This window comes from Mesoplodon mirus (assembly GCF_964341445.2).
Source record: "Mesoplodon mirus genome assembly, chromosome: 17".
In the NCBI taxonomy this organism is placed as follows: Eukaryota; Metazoa; Chordata; class Mammalia; order Artiodactyla; family Ziphiidae; genus Mesoplodon; species Mesoplodon mirus.
Genome location: NC_138993.1, coordinates 19,185,636 through 19,209,592, shown reverse-complemented (window position 1 = coordinate 19,209,592; position 23,957 = coordinate 19,185,636). Strand labels below are relative to the sequence as shown.

General features: G+C 40.2%; 1 protein-coding gene across 2 annotated transcripts; it reads left to right on the top strand.

The window, feature by feature from the left end:
• The first annotated feature begins 5,629 nt into the window (after positions 1-5,629).
• NUDT15 (nudix hydrolase 15) lies at positions 5,630-19,853 on the top strand. Of its 2 annotated transcripts, none has more exons than XM_082602013.1 (3): positions 5,630-6,323; positions 11,036-11,232; positions 19,645-19,853. In XM_082602013.1, exons 1-3 carry the CDS (start codon positions 6,166-6,168, stop codon positions 19,737-19,739), a joined length of 450 nt encoding a protein of 149 aa, XP_082458139.1. In that variant the 5' UTR covers positions 5,630-6,165; the 3' UTR covers positions 19,740-19,853. The 2 variants fall into 2 exon arrangements, with proteins under 2 accessions (XP_082458139.1, XP_082458138.1); XM_082602012.1 differs by lacking the exon at positions 19,645-19,853 and adding an exon at positions 14,834-17,321.
• The last annotated feature ends 4,104 nt before the right edge of the window (positions 19,854-23,957 follow it).

Sequence of the window (23,957 nt, the reverse complement as noted above, 5' to 3'; positions counted from 1 at the left end):
CGCAACGGGAGAGGCCACAACAGCGAGAGGCCCGCATACCGCAAAAAAAAAAAAAAAAAAAAGCTCTGTCAGATTCTAATGTTGCAATAACTACCCTGTTCAACTGGTTGGGGGTCCTGCAGAAAGGAATTTTGGTACGTGGATTCTCTAATTAGAATAAGTAACATCTATGTGGGTTGATTTATGTTTCTCTTGTAGGAGTCCTAAACATCATCAGCTTGGTGCCTTTTTCCTTTCATAACCATTTGTATTTCACATAAATCAGCATAAAGATTTTGACAGAAGTTGTTTTCTAGTTTGCTTAAATGATAATGAGGAGAGAAGCTTTCGTTCAAGTATTCATTTATAGGGCACTCATGTGTTAATCACTGTTCTGAGTACACGGAGCAGTGAGATCAAAGACATTCTCCTTGATCTCAAAGCTCTCTGGCCTTATGCCTTTCTTTTTTCACTCCTTCATGGGAGGGTAAACCCAGGCCCATCCCAGCCCTTCAAAGCAAGTTAAGACCAGGCTATAACATATAACTAGACTTTATTGAAGGTTTCAGGATAGCAAAATGGAATTACAATGTAGTAAAGGAAAACTTTAAACTGTCTACTAAATGTGACTTCTGAATGTCAATGTCCTTACCTACTCACTCCTTTTAGCCCCGGACTTCCTACTATGTTTTAGGAGTAGCCTACTCTCCTTAACACAGGAGATGCCTGTGACCGTCCCAGAGCTCAGGCTCCTTGAATCCTCTAAGGCCCAGTGAGAGGAGGAACCTGTCTCCCCTCAGCTCCAGCCTAAGGCTAGCTTTCTGGGAGACATCATCATCTACACAACTCCACCCACAAGGATGACAACTTCTGATATTGTTAAAAGAGCAGTTTAGCTCTGCAATGTCTTGAATCTCACCACTGCTGAATGGCATCTTGACTTTTCCTTTCTCAAGTCCACAGTGCATTATTTTTTTTTAACTCAGATTTGTTGAGATTTAATTACATATAGTAAAATTCACCCATTTAACGTACAGTTCTGAGTTTTGACAAACACATAGCCATGTTACCACCATCACAAAAGGGACATGGAACAGTTGCTTCACCCAAAAAAATCCCTCGTGTCCTTTTGTGGTCAACCTCCTTATACCCTCAGCCCCAGGCAGATAGTGACCTGTTTTCTGTGTCCATAGTTTTACCTCCTTCAGAATGTCATACAAATGGATCCAAACAACTGGTAGCTTTTTATATCTGATTTCTTTCACTTAGCATAATGCAACTGAGATTCATCCATGTTGTTAAGTGTATCCGAAGTTCACTCCTTGTATTGCTGAGTCATTTTCCATTGTATGAACGTACTATAGTAGATTTATCCATTCACCAGTTGAAGAACATCTGAGTTATTTCCAGTTTTTGATGATTATAAATAAAGCCTCTGTAACATTTGCATACAGGTGTTTGAATGAAGATAAGTTTTCATTTCTCTTGGGTAAATATCTAAGAATGGAACCGCTGAGTTGTGTGATAAGCATATGCTTAACATTATATGAAATAGTAAATTGTTTGCCAAAGTGTTTGTACCATTTTGCATTCTTACCGACAATGTATGAGAGTTCTAACTAGTCTGTATCCACAGTAGTACTTAGTAATACCAGTTTTTCTGTTTTTTTTTAATCTTATTCATTGTAATGGATGTGTACCAGTACCGCAGTGTACTTTAAGTTTTTAATGACTCGAGTCTTTTCACGTGCTTATTTGCCACCCATATTTCTTTTTGGTGAAATATATTTTCAATTCTTTTCCCTATTTACTTATTAACTTGTTTGCTTTATTGTTGGGTTTTGAGGATTCCTTACATATTCTATATACAAGTCCTTTAGCAGAAATATGCTTTGCAAATATTTTCTCCCACGTCTGTAGTTTGTCTTTTCATTTTCTTAAATATTTTGTCTTAGCAACTCAGCAGCTATAATAAAATGTTGTAGACTGGGTGGTTTAAACAACAGACAGTTATTTCTCACAGCTCTGGAGGCTGAGATGTCCAAGATCAAGATGCCAGCAGATTCAGTACCTGGTGAGAGCTCTCTTTCTGGCTTGCAGACTGCCACCTTCTGGCTGTTTCCGCACATGGTGGGAAGAGATCAAGCTCTCTGGTCTCTTCTCATAAAGTCACTAATCCCATCATGAGGATCCCACCTTCATGATCTCATCTAAATCTAATTACCTCCTAAAGGCTCCATGAGAAGATATATTGGGGGGTAGGCCTTCAACGTATAAGTCTGTGGGGAGATACAGTTCAGTCCATAGCAGTGTCTCTCAGAGAGAGTAAATTTTAAATTTTGAGGAAGTCCAACTTAACAATTTTTCTTTTATGGATCATGCCTTTGGTGTCATATCTAAGAAGTTTATGCCTAACCCAAAATCACAAAGCTTTTCTCTTATATTTTCTTCTAGAAAACTTATATTTTCAGCTGTTTTTATGTAGGTCTACAATCCATTTTGTTATACATGGTGCCAGGTATAGATCAAGGCTTTTTTTTTTTTTAACATTCGTATGTCACATTGTTCTAGCGCCATTTGTTAAAAAGACTATCTTTTCTCTTGAATTTCCTTTGAAAATTTTTCAAAAGTCAATTACCCAAATCCATAGATCTATTTTTGTTTCTCTCTTCTTTTCCATTGACTTATGTGTCTATGCTTTTACCCGTACTATGCTCTCCTGATTAGTGTGGCCTTATCCTAAATCTGAAATCAGGTGGTATGAATCCTCCAAAAATTTTTAATTGTTTTGATTTTTCTAGCCCTTTGTATGTCCATACAAATTTTAGAATCAGCCTGTCAGTTTCTATTGGAAAAAAAAAAGGCCTTCTGGCATTATGGTTAGGATTTCACGGAGTTTATGCAAATCAATTTGAAGAAAATTGATAGCTTAACAATATGGAGTCTTCTGATTCATGATCACAGTATTTCTCCTCATTTCTTTAAATCTTCTTTAATTTCCCTCAGTAAGTTTTAATAGTTTTTAGTGTACAGGTCTTGAACCTCTTTTGCTAAATTTACCCTTTAGTATTTTACTTAAAATTTTTTTTAAACATTTATTGTTTGTCGTGGTCCGATCACAGGTTGGAAAAGAATTTCCAGACACGGGCAGAATGTAAGGAAGATATAGTTTATTCAAGAGAAGAGTTGCTGCAAGAACAGTGGGCCGACTTCCTGGTAGCCAGGGAAAGTCGACCATGAGCATGGGTTTCTGGTCTGTTTTTATAGCCAGGGAACCTGTAAGTCACCTGCTGACTGGGCAGAGTATACGTACTTTCAGTGTGGGGAGCAGGAGAAGAACGGGGCAAATATTTTTCCTTATATGGGATGGGAAAGGGACAGGGCATGCTGCCTGGGAGGGCTCTGGAACATTGCAATGGTCACATTGACAGTGATAGGAGTCCTGTAACTCTTTGTTCTGGCAATATTGGCCCTTTGAGTTTATCTTGTTCTTTGTCCTTGGAGCACACCACATTGTTGTCTAGTACATGTTGTTTAGTAGCATGTCCATTTATTTTATTTACTTCTTGGCATGTGGGATCTTAGTTCCCTGACCAGGGATCGAACCCGTGCCTCCTGCATTGGAACTGCAGAGTCTTAACCACTGGGCCACCATGAAGCCCCTAGTATTTTATATTTTTCCATTTTTCATGGTAATTTTAGAATTTTCTGATTATTCATTGCTAGTGTATAGAAATATAATTGATTTTGTATATTGACCTTGAATCCTATGAACTTGCTAGACTCACTTATTCTGGTAGCTTTTTTTGTGGATTCCTTAGGATTGTCTATGAATAAGGTCAGCTACTTCTTTTCCAGTTTAACTATCCTTTAGTGATTTTTTTTTTTTTTTTTTTTTTTTTTTTTTGGTATGCGGGCCTCTCACCACTGCGGCCTCTCCCGTTGCGGAGCACAGGCTCTGGACGCACAGGCTCAGCGGCCATGGCTCACGGGCCCAGACGCTCCGTGGCATGTGGGATCCTCCTGGACCGGGGCACGAACCCGTGTCCCCAGCATCGGCAGGCAGACTCCCAACCACTGCGCCACCAGGGAAGCCCTACTGATTTTTCTTGATTTTTTAGTTTTAACTAGAACCTCCAGCAATATGATGACTAAAAGTGCTGAGAGTGGCTATCCTTGCTTCTCTCAAATCTTATTCATTCACTATTGTATTAGTTTGCTGGGGCTGCCATAACAGAGTACCACAGACTAGGTGGCCTAAACAACAGAAATGTATTTTCTCAAACTCTAGAGTCTAGAATTCTAAGATCGGTGTCAGTGGGGTTGGCTTTTTCTGAGGCCTCACTCATTGTCTTGCAGATGGCTGTCTTCTTCCTGTTTTCACATGGTCTTCTCTCTGTAACTATGTCTGTGTCTTAATCTCCTGTTCTTTAAGGCTACCAGTCATATTGGATTAGGGTTAATCCTAATGACCTCATTTTAACTTAATTACCTCTTTAAAGATCCTGTCTACAAATAGTTATATTCTGAGGTATCGAGGGTTAGGATTTCAAAATGTGAATTTTGGGGGGACATGATTCAGCCCTAACAATCATTAAATAAGATGTTAACTGTAGGTCTTTGTAGATACCTTACCTAAGGTTGTTAAAATTCCCTTTTATTTCTAGTTTGCTTTTTTTTAAATCTTGAATGAGTACTAAATTTTATCAAATTATTTTCTACATCTATTAAAATGATAATATGTGTTTCCTTTCTCCCTCTTTTAGTATGATGAATTACATAGATTGAGTTTTCAAATTTCAAGCCAGACTTGTATTTCTGGGAATAACCCATTCAGTTGTGATGTATTAGCCTTTTCATATGTTGCCAATTTTTATTTGGGAAAATATCATGGAGTATTTTTGTGGTGCACACCACACTGAAGACTGTTGAGTTTCTGGGTGGAAGGAGAAATGCTATAAAAATGTTTCATCAGTCTTCATTTACCGTAACATGCAGAATAAGCATATTACTTAAAAATATATAAGCAAATATCAGAAATAACAGTTCAAAGAGTTAAAAGTAGGGACTTCCCTGGAGGTCCAGTGGTTAAGACTCTGCACCCCCAATGCAGGGGCACAGGTTTGATCCCTGGTCCAGGAACTAAGACCCGGCATGCCGGGACCAAAAACACCCCCAAACAAAAAGTTAAAAGTGAATGGAGAGCTTCCCTGGTGGCGCAGTGGTTGAGAGTCCGCCTGCCAATGCAGGGGACACGGGTTCGTGCCCCGGTCCGGGAAGATCCCACATGCTGCAGAGCGGCTGGGCCCGTGAGCCATAGCCGCTGAGCCTGCGCGTCTGGAGCCTGTGCTCCGCAACGGGAGAGGCCACAACAGTGAGAGGCCCGAGTACCGCAAAAAAAAAAATAAAAAAAGTGAATAGAAACATGACTAGAGTGTAAGGTTGTTCTTCTTACAGTTTTTGTACCATTTGACTTTTAAAAATTATGTGCACATTATTTTAGAAGTAAAACTTAATTTACATTAATTTTTTTAAAAAGTCTCCAACCAGAAACCAGTCATTTGTTTTTACTTTGTTTTCATTACAACTCTGATTCAGTTGGGATTTTTTTGTTGGTGCATGGCATGCAAACAGCTGGAACAGCGTCTATTTTTCCTCCTAAATAGGTAACTAATTCGTCCCAGCATAACTGATTAGTGCTTTTCTTCCCATGATTTGTTAATACTCAGTTATTCATACCAGGATATTTCTATAGTATTTGTCTTTGCTTCGGTACCACACTGATTTGAGCTATAGTGGAATGGGTTTACTGTGGTGAAGCTTATTTATTAAAAAAAAAAAAAAAAAAGATGTGCAAAGACACAGAGGTTTATCAAAGTAGGTGGCTGGTTAAGTGCATGGAGGAATCTGAGAGTAGATAAATAATGAATGTTGAAAGCGCAACAGTAAACAGCATTAGTTAAAGCCAAACTCTGGCCACATAGTCTTTCGGGAGGAAACAACCTTCACAAGTTTGGACCCGTAGATGAGGGAGAGACAGCAAGCACAAAGGAAAAGCGGCGGAAGCCCGGGGGATCCCACAGCGATTTACAGCCCCTCACCTGCTCTGGGAGATTAGCGGCGGCCCCGGGGGCGGGGCAAAGCGAACGTCACTTCCGGCCGCGGCCTGCGAGATCCTCTCGCGCTATGACGGCCAGTGCGGAGGCGCGGGGGCGGCGCCCAGGAGTCGGGGTAGGAGTAGTGGTGACCAGCTGCAGGCATCCTCGCTGCGTCCTCCTGGGGAGGAGGAAAGGGTCATTTGGAGCCGGCAAATTCCAACTTCCCGGGGGCCACTTGGAGTTCGGGTAAGCAGCCGCCTGGCGGACGGGGAAAGCAGGACGCGCACGGGAAGGACGACCTCGCTCTCTGCGTGCGTCCGTGCGTACGCGCCGACGCTGCGTCCTTTCTCGCGCGTTCCTCTTTTCTCCTCGGGCCGGGAGGGGGCACTGCTCTGGGTATGGCTGAAGGAGAGATTTCCTCGTTCCCGTGTGAGCTGCGCCTGCGCCATCAGCTCCTCGAGAGACCTGGCGCGGCTGGGAGTTGGCTGGTGAGTTTTGTTTTTCTTACTGCTCGCACTTGAGAGACCGGAAGTTGGTGTTTATAGGCCGCGGTCAATGTAGTTCTGTCAGTTAAGGCTTTTGCACGTTTTGCTGGTGATTTAAACGCACATGGATATATTCCGTGTTTCCAGCTCCAGTAAGTTTAGTTGCGCTCTAACCAAGCGAATGGGCGACTGAAACTCTGGGCCTCAGTTTCTCTCTTTTTAAAATGGGGAAGTTAGATGATGTACTCCTCAAGGTCCCCCCTCTCTGCGTTGGCATATTGTGGTTTGATGATGTGTCAGACCGACAAAGAAAGTTAGTTCTACACAAGGGTGAAAAAAGGCTGAGATTGTGCTAGAAGGTGGATTCACTCAGACTCTTGGCCTCTTTAATCAATAGAAATTGATAAGATGCCAGATGAGGAATTTAGGCGAAGCTTTATTGGGGCTTGTGCTATAGCAAGAGGGAGCGAGAACAAGACACAGATGCCCTTGCTCGGCTCCCCTGGAGGGGACGTGGTGGTGGGCTGGTTCCTTAAATGGGGTGAGAATAGGGATGGATCTGCGGGCTGTGCAGGAGGCGCAGCTTAGGCGGCCCGCCTAACCCCTTGGTGTGTGTGGGAATCACGCGTGGTACCCCACTTCGCTCTCAGCAGCTCTGAAATGGCAGTTGGTTTGTGGCCTTTTTATAGCTTGTTTATTATTGCCCCAACTGCGCATGCGTGCAGTTATAGTTTAGCCTCTACCTTTTGTCCAGGTGCAAGCGCTCTGGTAAATGAACTATCTCGAAGTGAGAATAAAGCGTTCAAGACACAGAGCTTGTTTTTCCTTTTGTATAGAAAGTTTCAAACATACATAAAAATAGAATAGTCAGTGAATCCTCATGTACCCATTACTCAGTTTGTTCTTGTTTCGTCTTTACTGCTCCTCCCTCCCGGCAAACAGACACACACACACCCTTGTTTTCTAAACTATTTTAAGGGAAAGCAGGCATCTTATTACACCACCCCTAAGTAATTCAGTATCTATCTGTAATAGGCTTTTAAAAAGAAGTAACCACCATACCATTTTCAAACCTTAAAATATTTTATAGCATCTGTCACCCAGTCTGTACCATTTTCTGCAGTCGTCTTGAAAATGTCTTTTTACTGTTTTGTACCAATTCAGATTAAAGGAAGGGCACATGTTGCATGTGATTGATACATTTTTTAAGTCTCTTAATCAAGCAGTACCCGCCCTCCCCTTTTACCTATGCCATGTTGAATATGGGTCATTTGAATTTCTCACATTATGACTATATTCTTCTAATTCACGTATTTCTTATAAAGTGGTTGTTAGAAGTAGAGACTTGATTCTAGTGCCTTTTAATCAGACTTAGATCTTTATAGAATATGAAATTCTTATCTTCTAGCACAGGGAATTGTTTAAATGGTCTTCAGAATTTTTAAAAGCATCAATAAGTTCCTCGTTTTTAGATAAGTAAGATAAGCTATCACTTAATAAATAATAAAATGCCTAGATTAAGAATCAAATTGCCCAGACAAGCACACCATATTGTACTTTGTCAGTTTGGGGGGCGGGGGAGCATTAGCCAAAGTTCGATCACAAATTAAGCACTATTTAGAATGTGTAATTTCTAGGGTAGTGGTTCGAGATAGCTATCCTAACAGTAACACAAGACAGTATTGGAGTCTTGACTCATACTGAATGATAATGGCCAAAATTGAACTTTAATGACCTTTTTACTAAGTGCTAGGTGTTATGCTAAGCTCTTCACAGGTGTGCTTTCACTTATCTTTGTATAACTGGTAAACTGAGTGAGCTAAATCGATGGGAAACCAACAGGAAGGAAGTGGCTTTATTTTCTCTTTTCATTGTCTTCAAATATGATTTGTCTTTCCCTTCTCTGCTTCTCCATGACGTTTTCTGCAAATTCAATTGTTTTGCTCTTGTTACCAACCTGGGTTCTTGAACTCTTTAATCAATAGAAATTGATAAGACGTCAGACAGGAATTCAGGCAAGCATTTATTGGGACTCATGCTACACCATGAGAGGGAACAAGTAACAGGTGCCCTTGCTCACTGTCTGAGGCAGGCGAGCTGGTCCCTTAAACGGGTGAGGGTGGGAGTGGATAGGTGCTTTGGGCTGGAGGGGTGGCTTAGGTGATCTCTCCACCCCCTTGGTGGTGCCGGGTGCCTGTGTCGTGTGTGGTACCCTGGTTTTGCTCCTGGTGCCTCAGAAGTGGCAGTTGGGTTTTGGCCTTTTTGTATCTTTGTTCACAGTTTGCCCCAGCTGTACATGGGTGCAGTTAGTTTTCGTCGTCCCTTAGAGTTTCTTTGTATTCTGTTGTTCAAGGAGAGGAGATGTTTAGTCCAGGTGCAAGGCACTGCAGTAAAGGGTCCCAGTCCCAGCCTGTCTCACTTTCACTTGATTATAAAAGTAAATCATATTTTGGTTATTATGATCCTCTTCCAGGCATTTAGCTTTCCTTTGTAGTGGGGTAAGGAGGTTTTGTTTTGCTTTCTCTACCTCCTCCTCTTCTCACTGTTTCTGGTTTCTTTTTCTGGTGTGTTGAGGCAGAATGGGAGGGAGCAAAGCTTTTACCTGAGTGGTGCTGCTGTGATCTGTTATGTGCCCTCTGGGTGCAGTATTCACAGGCGTGCTCTCTCTTCTTTTTTTTAATTTATTTATTTTTGGCTGCGTTGGGTCTTTGTTGCTGCATGAGGGTTTTCTCTAGTTGCGGCAAGCGGGGGCTACTCTTCGTTGTGGTGCGCGGGCTTCAGTAGTTGTGGCTCGCGGGCTCTAGAGCACAGGTTCAGTAGTTGTGGCGCACAGGCTTAGTTGCTCTGAGGCATGTGGGATCTTCCCGGACCAGGGATCCAACCCGTGTCTCCTGCATTGGCAGGCGGATTCTTAACCACTGCACCACCAGGGAAGTCTGCGTGCTCTCTTTCTTAGGGTGTGTTTATTGGTTGGTTGGAAGTCCTACAAGGATTTCTACACTGCACAGTTCCCTGACATAGGTGACTGACTTTTTGTGACGCTGGCCACCAACTCCTGCTGTTAGCACACCACGCTACATTTTCTTTCTGATGGGGCCCCCGGCAGTCTCTTGTAGCATCTGCTTGGCCCAAAGGAAACACACGTTGGGAAGGATGCTTTCACTGCTGCCCATTTTCTCTGCTCAGCCATCGTGGGCTGTTTTAGCCACTCTCCTGCCTTCCAAATTCCTAAAGTGGGAATGAGCATCACCTTGTGTATTCACGTGCATCCCTAAACACCACGGGATACATTTCAGATTAACCCAAGAGCTCTTTCCTTCCTACACCTCTGCTCTGATGCACTGGGGTAGACCCATGAGGTTCCCCAGCTCAGTCTTTAACTGGGGAGTAACATGCCAGTACCTCCTTCTTGAGAGTCTCACCCAGTCTCTGTGACTAATTCTCTTGGAGGACCTCTCACTTGGTTTCGAGGCAGAGGTGGCCCCTCATCAGGAGGAAGAGGAACGTTCCTGCAGGCTGAAAACGCACAGCTCTCCTCCCTCCCAAAGATCTGTCTTCTTACGTAGACTGGGTAGTGACGGTAGTTTAGATAATTAGAGATACAAAAATATTCAAGGTAGAAAAGATAGAGAAACAGTATTCTTTTTTGCTGAATATCACACTAAAGTGCTTCATAAATATTTGGAAGTTTAAAGTGCATATGAAATGACTTTTAGAAAAACTGAATCACACTAATGATTTCTTTTAATAATATTTGTTTTCATTCAATACTCATATTTTATCTGATTGTATAAAATTTCATTTGGAACAATTTCTAAAGGGAGATATTATATATTTTTAATCTTGTCTCATGTATGAAAACTGCAGTGAAATGTTTTAATTTATATACAGGTTTTTGTAACTTTTGGAATATCAGCAGCGTTTTTGTCAATATCTAGTTATTATGGATCATACGTTGAAGGTGAACTACTCACATCAGTGTATTTTAATAGTTCATGAATGCCTGTTGCCTATTACCCTCAATTTTGAGTCTTCTGAGCCTTCAGAAAAGACAGTGTCCACTTCTTGATACACTTAACACAACCCCATGAGAAAGTAGCATTATCTTCTTACTTGTCTAAGGTGGAAAATAATGGACTTTGAACTCAAACCCAGGTCTAGTTGACTCCAAAGCTGTGCTCTTAACTGACGTATTAAACCACCTCCTGGTTGCATGCTGCTCCCAGGCACATGAACTAGTGCTGAATTGGCTAAATGTTCATTTTTTTGTTCAATATGAAGTCCTTTTGGTCTTCAGATACTTGATATAGGATAAACAGAGTGTCAAAGGAGGGTTGTTGATTTATTGTTGTAAAGCGTGAACCAATTACAGCTCTTTTTGCTTTACACTAGGAATTTCTAGCCAGGAATTTCATGGCAAAAAAAAAAATGAATAAATAGAATTGAATACGGTGGTGTGTTTCTGTTTTTCAGTGAAAGCTGGGAAGAATGTGCTCAAAGGGAAACCTGGGAAGAAGCAGCTCTTCACCTGAAAAATGTTCGCTTTGCCTCGGTTGTGAATTCTTTCGTTGAGGAAGAGAATTACCATTATGTCACTATTTTAATGAAAGGAGAGGTGGACGTGACTCATGATTCAGAACCAAAGAATGTAGAGCCTGAGAAAAATGAAAGTAAGAGAACTATAAATAATGCATTTTCTATGAGAGTATATGGTCTGAAGGAAGATTACATTATGTTGCCATAGGAAGAGAATTAGATTAGAATATAATTATACTTCAGTTAGAATGTAAATCTACTTAAATCCTGGATACATAAGGACAGGACAGGAAAGAGAACTGGGCCTAGAGTCAGACTACTTTGTTCGCATCCTGGTTCTTCTACTTAGAGGTTTGTAACCTTGGACAAGTTAGGTCTCTGGGCGTCTTTTCTCACTTGTGACAATAATACCTACTTCAGATGCTTTGTTGTAAGGATAAAATGAGTTAATACATACAACGGGCCTGGCCTAGTGAACACAGTAAGTACTCAGTAAATGTTAGTTTTATTGTTGTGTTTAATTTTGTTTCACACTGTGATTTTTAAGCAAAACATTTAACGTGCCTTCCTCACTTTTCTCACCTGTGCAAGAGAGGTAAAACTTTCTTTTATAGAGAATGCTTAACCTGACAAAACACTTAGCTGTTACCTTCTGTGTTGAATTGAGTGCTCTGAAAGCTTTAATGACAATAACTGATATTCTATTATTTACTGTGTACTAAGCATTGTTCTTAGGGCTTTGCATGTATCGTCTCTCTTCAAATTTCATAAAACTGCATGATAGGGGCTCCCTGGTGGCGCAGTGGTTGAGAGTCCACCTGCCGATGCAGGGGACACGGGTTCGTGCCCTGGTCCGGGAGGATCCCACATGCCACGGAGCGGCCGGGCCTGTGAGCCATGGCCGCTGAGGCTGCGCATCGGAGCCTGTGCTCCACAACGGGAGAGGCCTCAACAGTGAGAGGCCCGCGTACCGCAAAAAAAAAAAAAAAAAAAAAACCTGCATGATAAAAGGAACTAAAGAGTAAAATATCAAACTTATTCAATATATTATTTGCCATAAGAAACCTTATCCAAGTGGTCTCATGTAGGATCACTCCTCTAAACGTTTAATTTCTCCTCTAATAGCGAAAATCTTTTCATTCACAAATACTTGCTGAGTACTGTGTGCCAGACGTTGTTCTAAGCACTAAAGAAAAAGTGGTGTTTAAAACAACGTCCCTGCCCTCCTGGACTTTACATTTTATCTGGGGGGAAAGGCAACAAATTAGCAGATATTTTATGAGAGTAATGATAGGAGTAAGAATAAAAATAAAGCTGTGTAAAGACAGTGATGCATGGGTGTTGTGTCAGGTAGGGTGGTCAGGGAGGGCTTCTGTGCAGAGCCTGAAGGAAGTGACATTACTAGAATGAATAAGTCATGTCTGAAGTGTTTTACAGACTGACTTGATTGAATGAACAGAAGGGCATGTTCTACCCGAAGGCCCGTTGAGTCATATAAGATTTTTTATAAAATAGGTAACTACTTGGAATCCTTTAAAATAAGCTAGCAAAGTCTGAACTGTTTTTACTCACAACACTTCTGATACCAAATGTGTGGACTTTTTTCCTCACACTAATTCTCCAACTCTCCAGACATCAGTTGAGTGTCCTATAATTCAGTTCAATTCTTACACTGTCTACTTGGATCCGAAAAGTTAAAGAGCTCAGTCCCATGAGATTGCCCCCATTTCCAATGCCAATCTCACGTCCAGGCCTCCTGTACTTTTGACGGCCTGGCTATAAATCGAGGCTCCCACAACCCCCCTCTTCAATAATTTGCTAGAATGTTCCACAGAATGAAGGAAAACACTCTCCTCACATTACCGGTTTGTTTTAAAGGGTACAGCTCAGGAACAGCCAAATGAGAGAGGTAGGGCCAGGTCTGGGGAGGGGGCACGGGACTTTCATGCCCTCTCTGGATGTGCCACCCTCCCAGCACCTCGATGTGTTTAACTCGGAAGCTCTCTGAACCCAGCTGTGTAGAGTTTTTATGGAGGTTCCTATGTAATGGGATTATTATTACTGTGATTGGTTAAATCAATGTGCATTGGCTGTTAACTCAGTCTCCAGCCCCTCTCTCCACCCCTAAGGTGGAGTGTGGGGTGAGAGGTAGGCCGAAAGTTCCAACCCTGTGATCATGCCTGGGTCTTCTGGTCACCAGCCCCCATCCTGAAACTCTCTAGGGGTCCCCAGCCACCAGCCATCTCATTAGCATAAACTCAGCATTGGTTGAAAGGAGCTTATTATGGAAACAAAAGATGCTCCTCTGATCCCTATCACTCGGGAAATTACACAGATTTTAGGAACCCTGCCAGGAAACAGGGATAAAGACCAAATACCTATTTCTTATATCACGATGTCACACAAAGAAACACACAGAAAGTACACAAAGGCCTTCAGCTGGCCTAGGGTACAACAAAAATTATTCATGCCTTAAGAAGTGGGAGGCAGGATTGTACCAGGTTCACTGGGGGAGCTGATAACCTGGCCAAGGTGCAGGCACTTGGGGGTCTTCGTTTTTTATAATATAAGCATGCAGTCTTTGCCCCATGTTCATCAGGTCCTGGATCTGGGTTGCCTGCTTCAGTTTCCTCCAGCCACCTGTTTATACTTAGAAGCATTATCCAGATGCTTCGTTTTCTAGGGGGCCCCTAGGATAAACTTTACTTCAGCTCTCTTGAGACTCAGTTAACTGAGCATCTTGCAACACATTGTGTCTCCCTCCCCCTCCTCCTCTCCCTCTCTCTCTCTCTCCCCTTCTCTCTCTGTCTCTCTGTCTCTCTCTCTCTCACCACAGGTGCTGATCAGCCCTTCCGCAGCTTATTCCAATTTCATGGATTCTTTGTCCCCTGCCTTGCCGGAGTGAAATTACATACCTGTATTTTATAGGCAGACAAATGCTGAAGGGAATAAACAGTACTTAAACATCGATATATGCATGTAATCATAAACTAATTTAGAACATGGAGTTCTAATAATTATTATATTTCTGTATTATTATCATAATATTTAAACATTCACCTGTCACGGGCATCTGTGCTTTCATGTTATTTACATTTAAATCATCAAAGAAAACACCATCCCCTAGAATATTTTTCTAGGATTTCATGTACTTTACAATTAATAGACACTGTTAAATCTTTCACATTTCAGTGGATTTTTAAGAAGACAGCTCCTTCCATTCTTGTCTTTCTATCTAAAATATACCACAGCACAGAGAATACTTTTTATTCTCTGTACAGCTTCCATTACTTTTTTAAGAAATGGAGGATAGCTTAGAAATTTTGTAATCTACCTTATTTTGTAGGTGAGGAAACTGGCTTATTTTAATGTAGTTTAACCTGTAGTATCATTGCAATATATAAAATTCTGTGAGTCTTGTTTAACCAGATATTTAAATGAAAATTGAATGGTATTAAATCTGGGTTTTACCACAATGTGGCCTTTGTAAACTTGGCTTCATATTCAAATAACAGCATGTTTTAAATGATCATCATTCCCTTCTTAAGATCTTCATTCTAAATGCAAATTATGTTTGTATAGCCAAGCTAATGCATAGCATCACTATTGCACTTCATTAGTAGCAAATCATTCTTAAATTTAATTAATTTTTCTTAGTATAGGTTAACTTGCCAAAATAAATATCCTTTGTTTCCTTTCACTTAAAGAAATTGCTTTGATATCTTTCTTTTCTAGGTTGGGAGTGGGTTTCTTGGGAAGAATTTCCTCCCCTGGATCAGCTTTTCTGGGCACTACGTTGTTTAAAGGAACAAGGCTACGATCCATTTAAAGAAGATTTGGATCATCTGGTAGGATACACAGGAAATCACCTAGAGGTGAACAAGGAGACTCCCTGATTTTTTTTTAATGGGTTAGCCAAAAAAAGAAAGTTCGTCCGGTTTTCCCGTAAGATGACTCCAGCAGTGCTTAGTTGTGTTTAACTTCATTCGACACAGTTTTGTTGGATTGTATTGTGACGGCTGTCACGTCAGCGTGCGTTTAAACAAACACTTATCAAAATTGGTGAACTTTTGTGTAGCCATTTTAGTATAGAAGATGGAAGAAAAAAAGCAACATTTTCGGCATATTATGCTTGATTATTTCAAGAGAGGTAAAAATGCAACTGAAACGCAAAAACAGATTTGTGCAGTGTATGGAGAAGGTGCTGTGACTGAGCGAACCTGTCAAAAGTGGTTTGCGAAGTTTCGTGCTGGAGATTTCTCGCTGGACGATGCTCCACGGTCAGGTAGACCAGTTGAAGTTGATAGCGATCAAATCGAGACATTAATTGAGAGCAATCGACGGTATACCACTCGGGAGATAGCGGACATACTCAAAATATCCAAATCAAGTGTTGAAAATCATTTGCACCAGCTTGGTTACATGAATCGCTTTGACGTTTGGGTTCCACATAAGTTAAGCGAAAAAAACCTTCTTGACCGTATTTCCGCATGCGATTCTCTACTGAAACGTAATGAAAACGTTCCATTTTTAAAACAAATTGTGATGGGCAATGAAAAATGGATACTGTACAATAACGTGGAACGGAAGAGATCATGGGGGAAGCGAAATGAACCACCACCAAGCACACCAAAGGCCAATCTTCATCCAAAGAAAGTGATGTTGTGTATATGGTGGGATTGGAAGGGAGTCCTCTATTATGAGCTCCTTCCGGAAAACCAAACGATTAATTCCAATAAGTACTGCTCCCAGTTAGATCAACTGAAAGCAGCACTCGACGAAAAGCGTCCAGAATTAGTCAACAGAAAACATATAATCTTCCATCAGGATACCACAAGACCACATGTTTCTTTGATGACCAGGCAGAAACTGTCACAGCTTGGCTGGGAAGTTCTGATTCCTCCACCGTATTCACCAGACATTGCACCTTCGGATTTCCATTTATTTCGGTCTTTACAAAATTCTCTTAATGGAAGAAATTTCAATTCCCTGGAAGACTGTAAAAGGCACCTGGAGCAGTTCTTTGCTCAAAAAGATAAAAAGTTTTGGGAAGATGGAATTATGAAGTTGCCTGAAAAATGGCAGAAGGTAGTGGAACAAAAGGGTGAATACGTTGTTCAATGAAGTTCTTGGTGAAAATGAAAAATGTGTCTTTTATTTTTACCCAAAAAACCAAAGGAACTTTTTGGCTGACCCATACATAAAAGGCAAAATAGGTCCTGTAAAAGAATGAAAAATATCTACATTTCAGAACAACTCCATTTTAGCTGAAAAGTCCCACATGATTGCCAGTAATTTATTTGTAGTCTCTTAGTATACCCAATACCCTTTCAGCCTGTACTCGTGAAAAATTTTCAGGGATTGTGTCATGAATTGTATTTCAGACTCAGAAAGTGTGATAAATGGTGATGTTGTGGTAATTCTGCTTTCTGTATTACTCTGTGGTTTGACTGTGCTGTTTGTCATTACCAGTGTGCGTGGAGGAGAGTGCAGAATTTGTCTTAGTGTTTCAGTTCTAATAGAGAACCTAATTCAGGTGCTAACACACTATGCCCGTTGCAGAATTTATCATATTTGTTGATTTTCCTCTTTTGTTTTATTTAAATCAAAAAAAATTTTGGTAATATATTGTGTCAGTCCCTGCAACTAGAGCAAACATGACAGGTCTTTAGGGTGTATTTCCTAGGTTTCCGATTGAGAACCTAAAGCCAGGGAAGTGAGACAAATCATCCAGCATCTGTATCCCATCATTAACAGGCCCTGTCATTTGGGATCTCAGTTGATCTCTCTGAGATTCAGCTTCCTTATGTGTAAAATGCGATTAGACTAGGGCAGTGGATCTCAAAGTGTGGCCCGGGGAAGTCCTCAAGACCCTTTCAAGGGTCCTCAGGGTTAAAGCTGTTCTTGTCATACGAAAACTTCATTTGCTTTTTTTCATTCTCATTCTTTCCTGAGTGTACGGAGGAGTTTGCATGTTGTGTGATACTGTAGCAGACTGAATGCAAAGCAGATACGAGAGTCTAGCTCTCTTCTGTTAAGCTAGATGTGAAAGAAATCGACAAAAATGTAAAACAGTGCCACTCTTCTCACTGGTTCTTTTGCTTTTTTTTTTTTTTTAAGAAAAATAGCTATATTTTTTATAAAAATTATGTTAACATATAACTGTTTTGAGTTATGGGTTTTTGTTATTTGTAAATAAATTAATAAAAGAATTCTTAAAATTTCTTGGTTTTAGTTCCTAATATGGTCCTATCACTAGGTAAAATCCTACAAAAACAAGAACTCTTTGGGGTCCTTAGTAATTTTTTTTTTAAATGAAGTATAGTTGTTTACAATGTTGTGTTTCAGGTATACAGCAAAGTGATTCAGATGTATATTAATACACACACACACACACGCACACACATTCCTTTTCAGATTCTTTTCTGTTATAGGTTATTACAAGATACTGAATATAGTTCCCTGTGCTATACAGTAGGTCCTTGTTGTTTATTTTATATCTAATAGTGTGTATTTGTTAATCCCAAACTTCTAATTTATCCCTCCCCTCCCTCTCCCCCTCGGTAATCGTATGTTTTTTTTTCTATGTTTGTGAGTCTCTGTTTCTGTTTTGTAAATAAGTTCATTTGTATCATTTTTTTAGATTCTACATATTAGTGATATCATATGACTTACTTCACTTGGTATGATAATCTCTAGGTCCGTCCGTGTTGCTGCAAATGGCATTATTTCATTCCTTTTTATGGTTGAGTAATATTCCATTGTACATATGTGCCACATCTTCTTTATCCATTCATCTGTCGATGGACACTTAGGTTGCTTTCATGTCTTGGCTATTGTAAATAGTGCTGCTATGAACATTGGGGTGTGTGTATCTTTTTAAATTCATTTTCATCTTTTCTGGATATCTGCCCAGAAGTGGGATTGCTAGGTCATATGGTAGTTCTATTTTCAGTTTTTTAAGGAACCTCCATATTGTTCTCCATAGTTTCTGCACCAATGTACATTCCCACCGACAGTGTAGGATGGTTCCCTTTTCTCCACACCCTCCTCAGTATTTATTATTTGTAGACTTTTTGATGATGGCCATTCTGACTGGTGTGAGGTGATACCTCATTGTAGTTTTGATTTGCATTTCTCTAATAATTAGTGATGTTGAACATCTTTTCATATGCCTCTTGGCCATCTGTATGTTTTCTTTGGAGAAATGTGTGTTTAGGTCTTCTGCCCATTTTTTGATTGGGTTGTTTTTTTGATATTGAGCTATATGAGCTGTTTGTATATTTTGGAAATCAAGCCCTTGTTGGTCACATCATTTGCAAATATTTTCTCCCATTCTGTAGGTTGTCCTTTTGTTTATGGTTTCCTTTGCTGTGCAAAAGCTTATAAGTTTGATTAGGTCCCATTTGCTTATTTTTGCTTTTATTTCTTTTGCCTTGGGAAGCCAATCTAAGAAAACATTGGTACAGTTTATGTCAGAGAGTTTTGCCTACGTCCTCTTCAAGGAGTTTTATGGTGTCGTGTCTTATTTAAGTCTTTAAGCCATTTTGAGTTTATTTTTGTGTATGGTGAGAGGGAGTGTTCTAACTTCATTGATTTACATGCTGCTTTCCAACTTTTCCAACACCACTTGCTGAAGGGAGACTCTTTTCTCCGTTGTATATTCTTGCCTCCTTTGTGGAAAATTAACTGACCATAGGTGTGCGGGTTCATTTCTGCACTCTCTGTTCTGCTCCATTGATCCATATGTCTGTTTCTGTGCCAGTACCACGCTGTTTTGATACTCTAGTATTGTCTGAAGTCTGGGAAGGTTATGCGTCCAGCTTGTTCTTTTTCCTCAGGATTGCTTTGGCAATTCTGGGTCTTTTGTGGTTCCATATAAATTTTAGGATTATTTGTTCAGGTTCTGTGAAAAATGCTTGAGTTATTTGATACAGATTGCATTAAATCTGTAGATTTCTTTGGGTAGTATGGCCACTTTAATATTCTTCCAATCCAAGAGCATGGGGTATCTTTCCATTTTTTTTGGAATCGTCTTCAGTTTCATTTATCAATGTTTTATAGTCCTTAGCATATAAGTCTCTCACCTCCTTAGTCAGGGTTATTCCTAGGTGGGTTTTTTTGCACAATTTTAAAAGGGATTGTTTTTTCACTTTCTGATATTTCATTGTTAGTGTAAAGAAATGCAACAGATTTATGTATATTAATCTTGTATCCTGCTACCTTGCTGAATTCATTTATCTGTTCTAATAGTTTTTGTGTTAAGTCTTTAGGTCCTTAGTAATTTTTAAGAGTGTAACAGGATCCAAAACCCAAAAGTTTGAGAACTGCTGGATTAGACCATGAACTCACATCCTTTTCTTTATGAGCCCGTTTCTGTAAAATCCCTTGCTTCTCCTAAAGCTGGTTACATTTGAATTTTGCCCTTTCAACAGACTCAAATACTGTTGTAATACGTGTTACAAAAGAATCTTTCTTCAGTGAATGAAGATCATTTTTAAAGTTGTTTTCTTTTTTTTTAATATTTATTTATTTGGCTGTGTCAGGTCTTAGTAGCGGCACACAGGATCTTCATTGTGGCATGCAGGATCTTTTGCTGCGGTGCGCAGGCTTAGTTGCCCTGCGGCATGTGGGATCTTAGTTCCCCAACCAGGGATTGAACCCGCGTCTCCTGCATTGGAAGGCAGATTCTTAACCACTGGACCACCAGGCAAGTCCCTAAAGTTGTTTTCTTAATTGCTTACTTTTTCAAAGTTATATGTGCACGTTGTATAGTTTACCATTTACAAATCTCATTTTCTATTTTATTTTAACAGACTTTTTTTTAAGAGTATGAGAGGAGCTCAAGTGAAATTAGTGTATATTCCTTGAACTAATGAATTTCACAGTTTTTCTTACTCCTGTTTGATTACTCCATATCCTTCTGTTGCTTGCTCATTAGTTTTACTCCCTTCCTCAACTGACTTAATCCCTGTTTGTCCCTGGCTTCTCCCTAAATGATAGACATGGGAGGCTTGATAAGAAGAACCCAGGCAGCCTTGTAGATGATACTCCTCCATGGCTTTATCCCAAGTATAGTTGATTGGGAATTCATTGAGGTATGTCTTTATGCCAGTACTTATCCAAGCAGGTGTTTTATAGTTTCAGAAACTTATCACAAACCTGAGGAGTTTTTTCTGTATCTGCTACTTTTCAATTTTTAGTAGACAAACACATTAGGAGCTTGTGAGGTTTTCCATTTGTTTGTTTTAAATTCACCAAATTAGACATGAAGGTCTATTTCAATGAAAAGAAAAAAACCAACCTGGGCCCTTATTTATAGTAAAAAGTAAAATGCTAAGTTTCATGTTAGAGCGGGATTACACTTACTCAGCACCCAGCATGCTCAGTGGCATCCAATAATCACTCTGTAAATATTTCTCTAAAAGAGTGAATGACCAGAGCAGGATTTAGAGCTCTTTAAGTAAGCAGTTAATTCTTAAATGTTTTGAGAATTGCCTTTAATTGAAAGAACTAACACTGACTCCTAGCAGTATTCTCATGAAATGTCTATACCTCACTCTGCCAGGATACTGCCAAGTCTGAAGCAGCTCTTCATGTATTTGCTAAATCAAGCCCCAACGTGTCCTCTATCCCAAGATAGGCAAGGGCTCCTACACCGACCCTCACAACATCTGAGCAGAGGTCTGCCCAGCGGAGCATGGTGTGAATTCAGCCTCCCTGAGATCCACTTGGAAGAGGCAGTTCTTTGTTATCTGGACTGCCAGCTTTCCAAATAAGGCAAATATTCCTTCAGATGAAATATTCTCTTCTTGGGGGCATCAGGGATCATTTAGGGATCGTGGAGAAGGAGAGCTCAGGGAGTCATCTGTAAGGGAGGAAACAAAGTCTTCCAACATAAACTCAATCATATATTGATGCTGCTTCTCTGTTATTTTTAAATTATTTATGTTGTACTTAGAAATCAGTGTTGCACTTGAGTAGTGCTTGTGAAAAATGCAAATTAAAAATAACAGGAGGCATTGACTGAGAGGTGTGTACCAAGCTTTCCATTTTATGTACCTCAAGAAATTGAACACATAAGTTAGGCCCTCCATAAACATTTAATTTGCATCTACTATGTGCCAAATATTGTGGTAGATGCTTAATATTTACACTGTAAATTGAATCTATCACACTTCCTTAATGCCAAATTCCCATTCTAGATTTCCCCCCATTTTTATGTTTAAAATGTTTAAGTATTTGGCTTTCTGCATAGTGTCGCTTAATAGCTTTGTATGCACTAAGTTACATCACTCCTCATTTTATTTACCAGAACAGTTTATGGGCAAACAGAACAAAGTAGCCAGCTAGCCAAGGTTATCACCAGGTTCAGTCTGACTTGGTATCCTGTCCTCTATTCTTCTGTTTTTCTTTACAGATTCACTTTCCACCTATCGTCTGATGGCTCCCCAAACAACATTATCTTTAGCTCAAACCTTTTTCCTAAACTCCAGATCACACACCAGTCACACACCAGTCATCTCTAGGTGAGATTTTCTCTGTCCTTCTCACCTGATACATTACAAACTGAATTTCCTCTTGTATTTCTCGAAGGGAATGCCTTTACCATCTGCTTACTTGCTCAGATTAGTTTCCTTTTCCCCACATAAAGCAGTCTCTGTCTTGTCCATCCTGTTTCTTTCATGTCTCTTGGATCCATCCTCATCACATTGTCCTGGTTGCCTCTCCCCTGGTCCAGGTCCTTCATCATCATCTCTCCTGTTCCTGTAGCTGTACCCTCAGACTGATTGATTGATTGAGGTAAAATACACAACATAAAATTTACCATCTTAACCCTCTGACTTAGCTTTGACAGTACTCCTAGAATGACTTCTCAGAATCGTAAATTTGGTCATGTCTCTTGTCTTCCCAAACTTCTTGAGAAGTTCCCCATTGCTTGTATGAAAAATCCTTAATTTGACATGCAAGGTCTTTCCTAATTTCTCTGTAGTAACTTTCCCACCATATCCACATCACTTTTTCACTCTACTACATTCCAGGTGTATTTCTTTGTGCTTCCTCAAGGGTACTTCGCCAGTGTGTCTGCAGCTCCTGTGAACTGAATGTCACTCCCACCCTCAAGTCTGCCTCAACAAAACCTTACCAATTTTTCATACTGCACTTCAAGGGTCCCTTCCTCTGTGAAGCTTTCTAGACTCAACCAGGCTGACTTTCACATACCACGCCTTACACTATTTCTACTGCAGTTTTTCAGTGGTGGCTTTTGAATTAGTGAGGCTGTAGGCTTAAGTGATATGTGACACTTGTGTTCTTCTAAAGTCATCTACTTTTGCCTTCTTGTATAACTTGGTTTAATTTCTAATGGGTTGAATTCACTCCCAAAGCATTTGTGAATAGATTCTGAAAATGCTCCCAAATCAGCCTTCTCCTTAAAAATGGCTGAAAATAGGTGCTCCTTTATAGTGCATAGTTTGCATAAGCACTGTTTGTATGAATGAAGAGGAAACATGTCCACATTTCAGGGATCAGGTGTGACTCTCGGGGTATTTACTGTGGCTGAACACCACCGTTGACTATTTAGTCTTGGGCTTGGTTCAGTGCCTGTGAACTGCAGCACATGCCATGCTGTGTTCTGTTGATTGCTTGCCTCCCCAGGGAAAGTAAACTTCAGGCTGGAGACTGTATTATACACACAGCAGCCAGTGGTGACTGGGAGTACTAAATGCCCAGTGTGTGCTGGTTGAGTGAAAATTTGACCTTCTAGTAGTTCTTACTAGTCCTTGTCCTGGGCTGGAACAAGACAAGTAGTGCTGAGCATACTCAGAAGGGAATGCAAATTGTGTTCCAGGCATTTGGAGGGACATAAAGGAGAGCTGTTTCTATAGGTGTAGGGAGAGAGGAGCTAGAGTCTGAAATAGAAACAGAGTAGCCTTGGAGGATAGACCTAGAGTCTGTCACAAAGAGCGAAGTCAGTCAGAAAGAGAAAGACAAATACCATATGCTAACACATATATATGGAATTTAAGAAAAAAAAAAGTCATGAAGAACCTAGGGATAAAACAGGAATAAAGACACAGACCTACTAGAGAATGGACTTGAGGATATGGGGAGGGGGAAGGGTAAGCTGTGACAAAGTGAAAGAGCGGCATGGACATATATACACTACCAAACGTAAGGTAGATAGCTAGTGGGAAGCAGCCGCATAGCACGGGGAGATCAGCTCGGTGCCTTGTGACCGCCTGGAGGGGTGGGATAGGGAGGGTGGGAGGGAGACGCAAAAGGGAGGGGATATGGAAACATATGTATATGTATAACTGATTAAATTTGTTATAAGGCAAAAAATTAAAAAAAAAAAGACAGTTAAAATGTAACCAACATGGCCATTGTGCTTTGCACAAGTCTGACATCCTTCATATGGGGTATGCTTTTTCTTTTTTCAATATTCTCTTTTCAAACAAAATGTATATAATGTGTTTTTTTTAAGATAAAAGTCTACACCAAAATGTTAATTGATATGATCTCTGGGTAGAATGCTAATTTCATTGTCTCCTTTATGCTGAACCATATTTGCTAAATTTTCCACAAAAGATCAGGAAAAAGAGTAAAGGGTGCAACACTGTCTAAAACTGGTAAGTCAAAATATAGCTGTATAAGCATATTATTTAAACATGGATGTTAACCACCAGAAGTTAAAAGTGATTCCTCTGGGAACTGCCGTAAGAGGGAAGGTGAAGGCCAGAGTGTTTTCCATTCTAAAACTTTTCATAGAATTTGTTATGCTTGTTATATTATGATTTAAACTAATTGAATTAATTCATTCAATTAGTTTTAAAAACGACTTCATTTTATTTCTTCT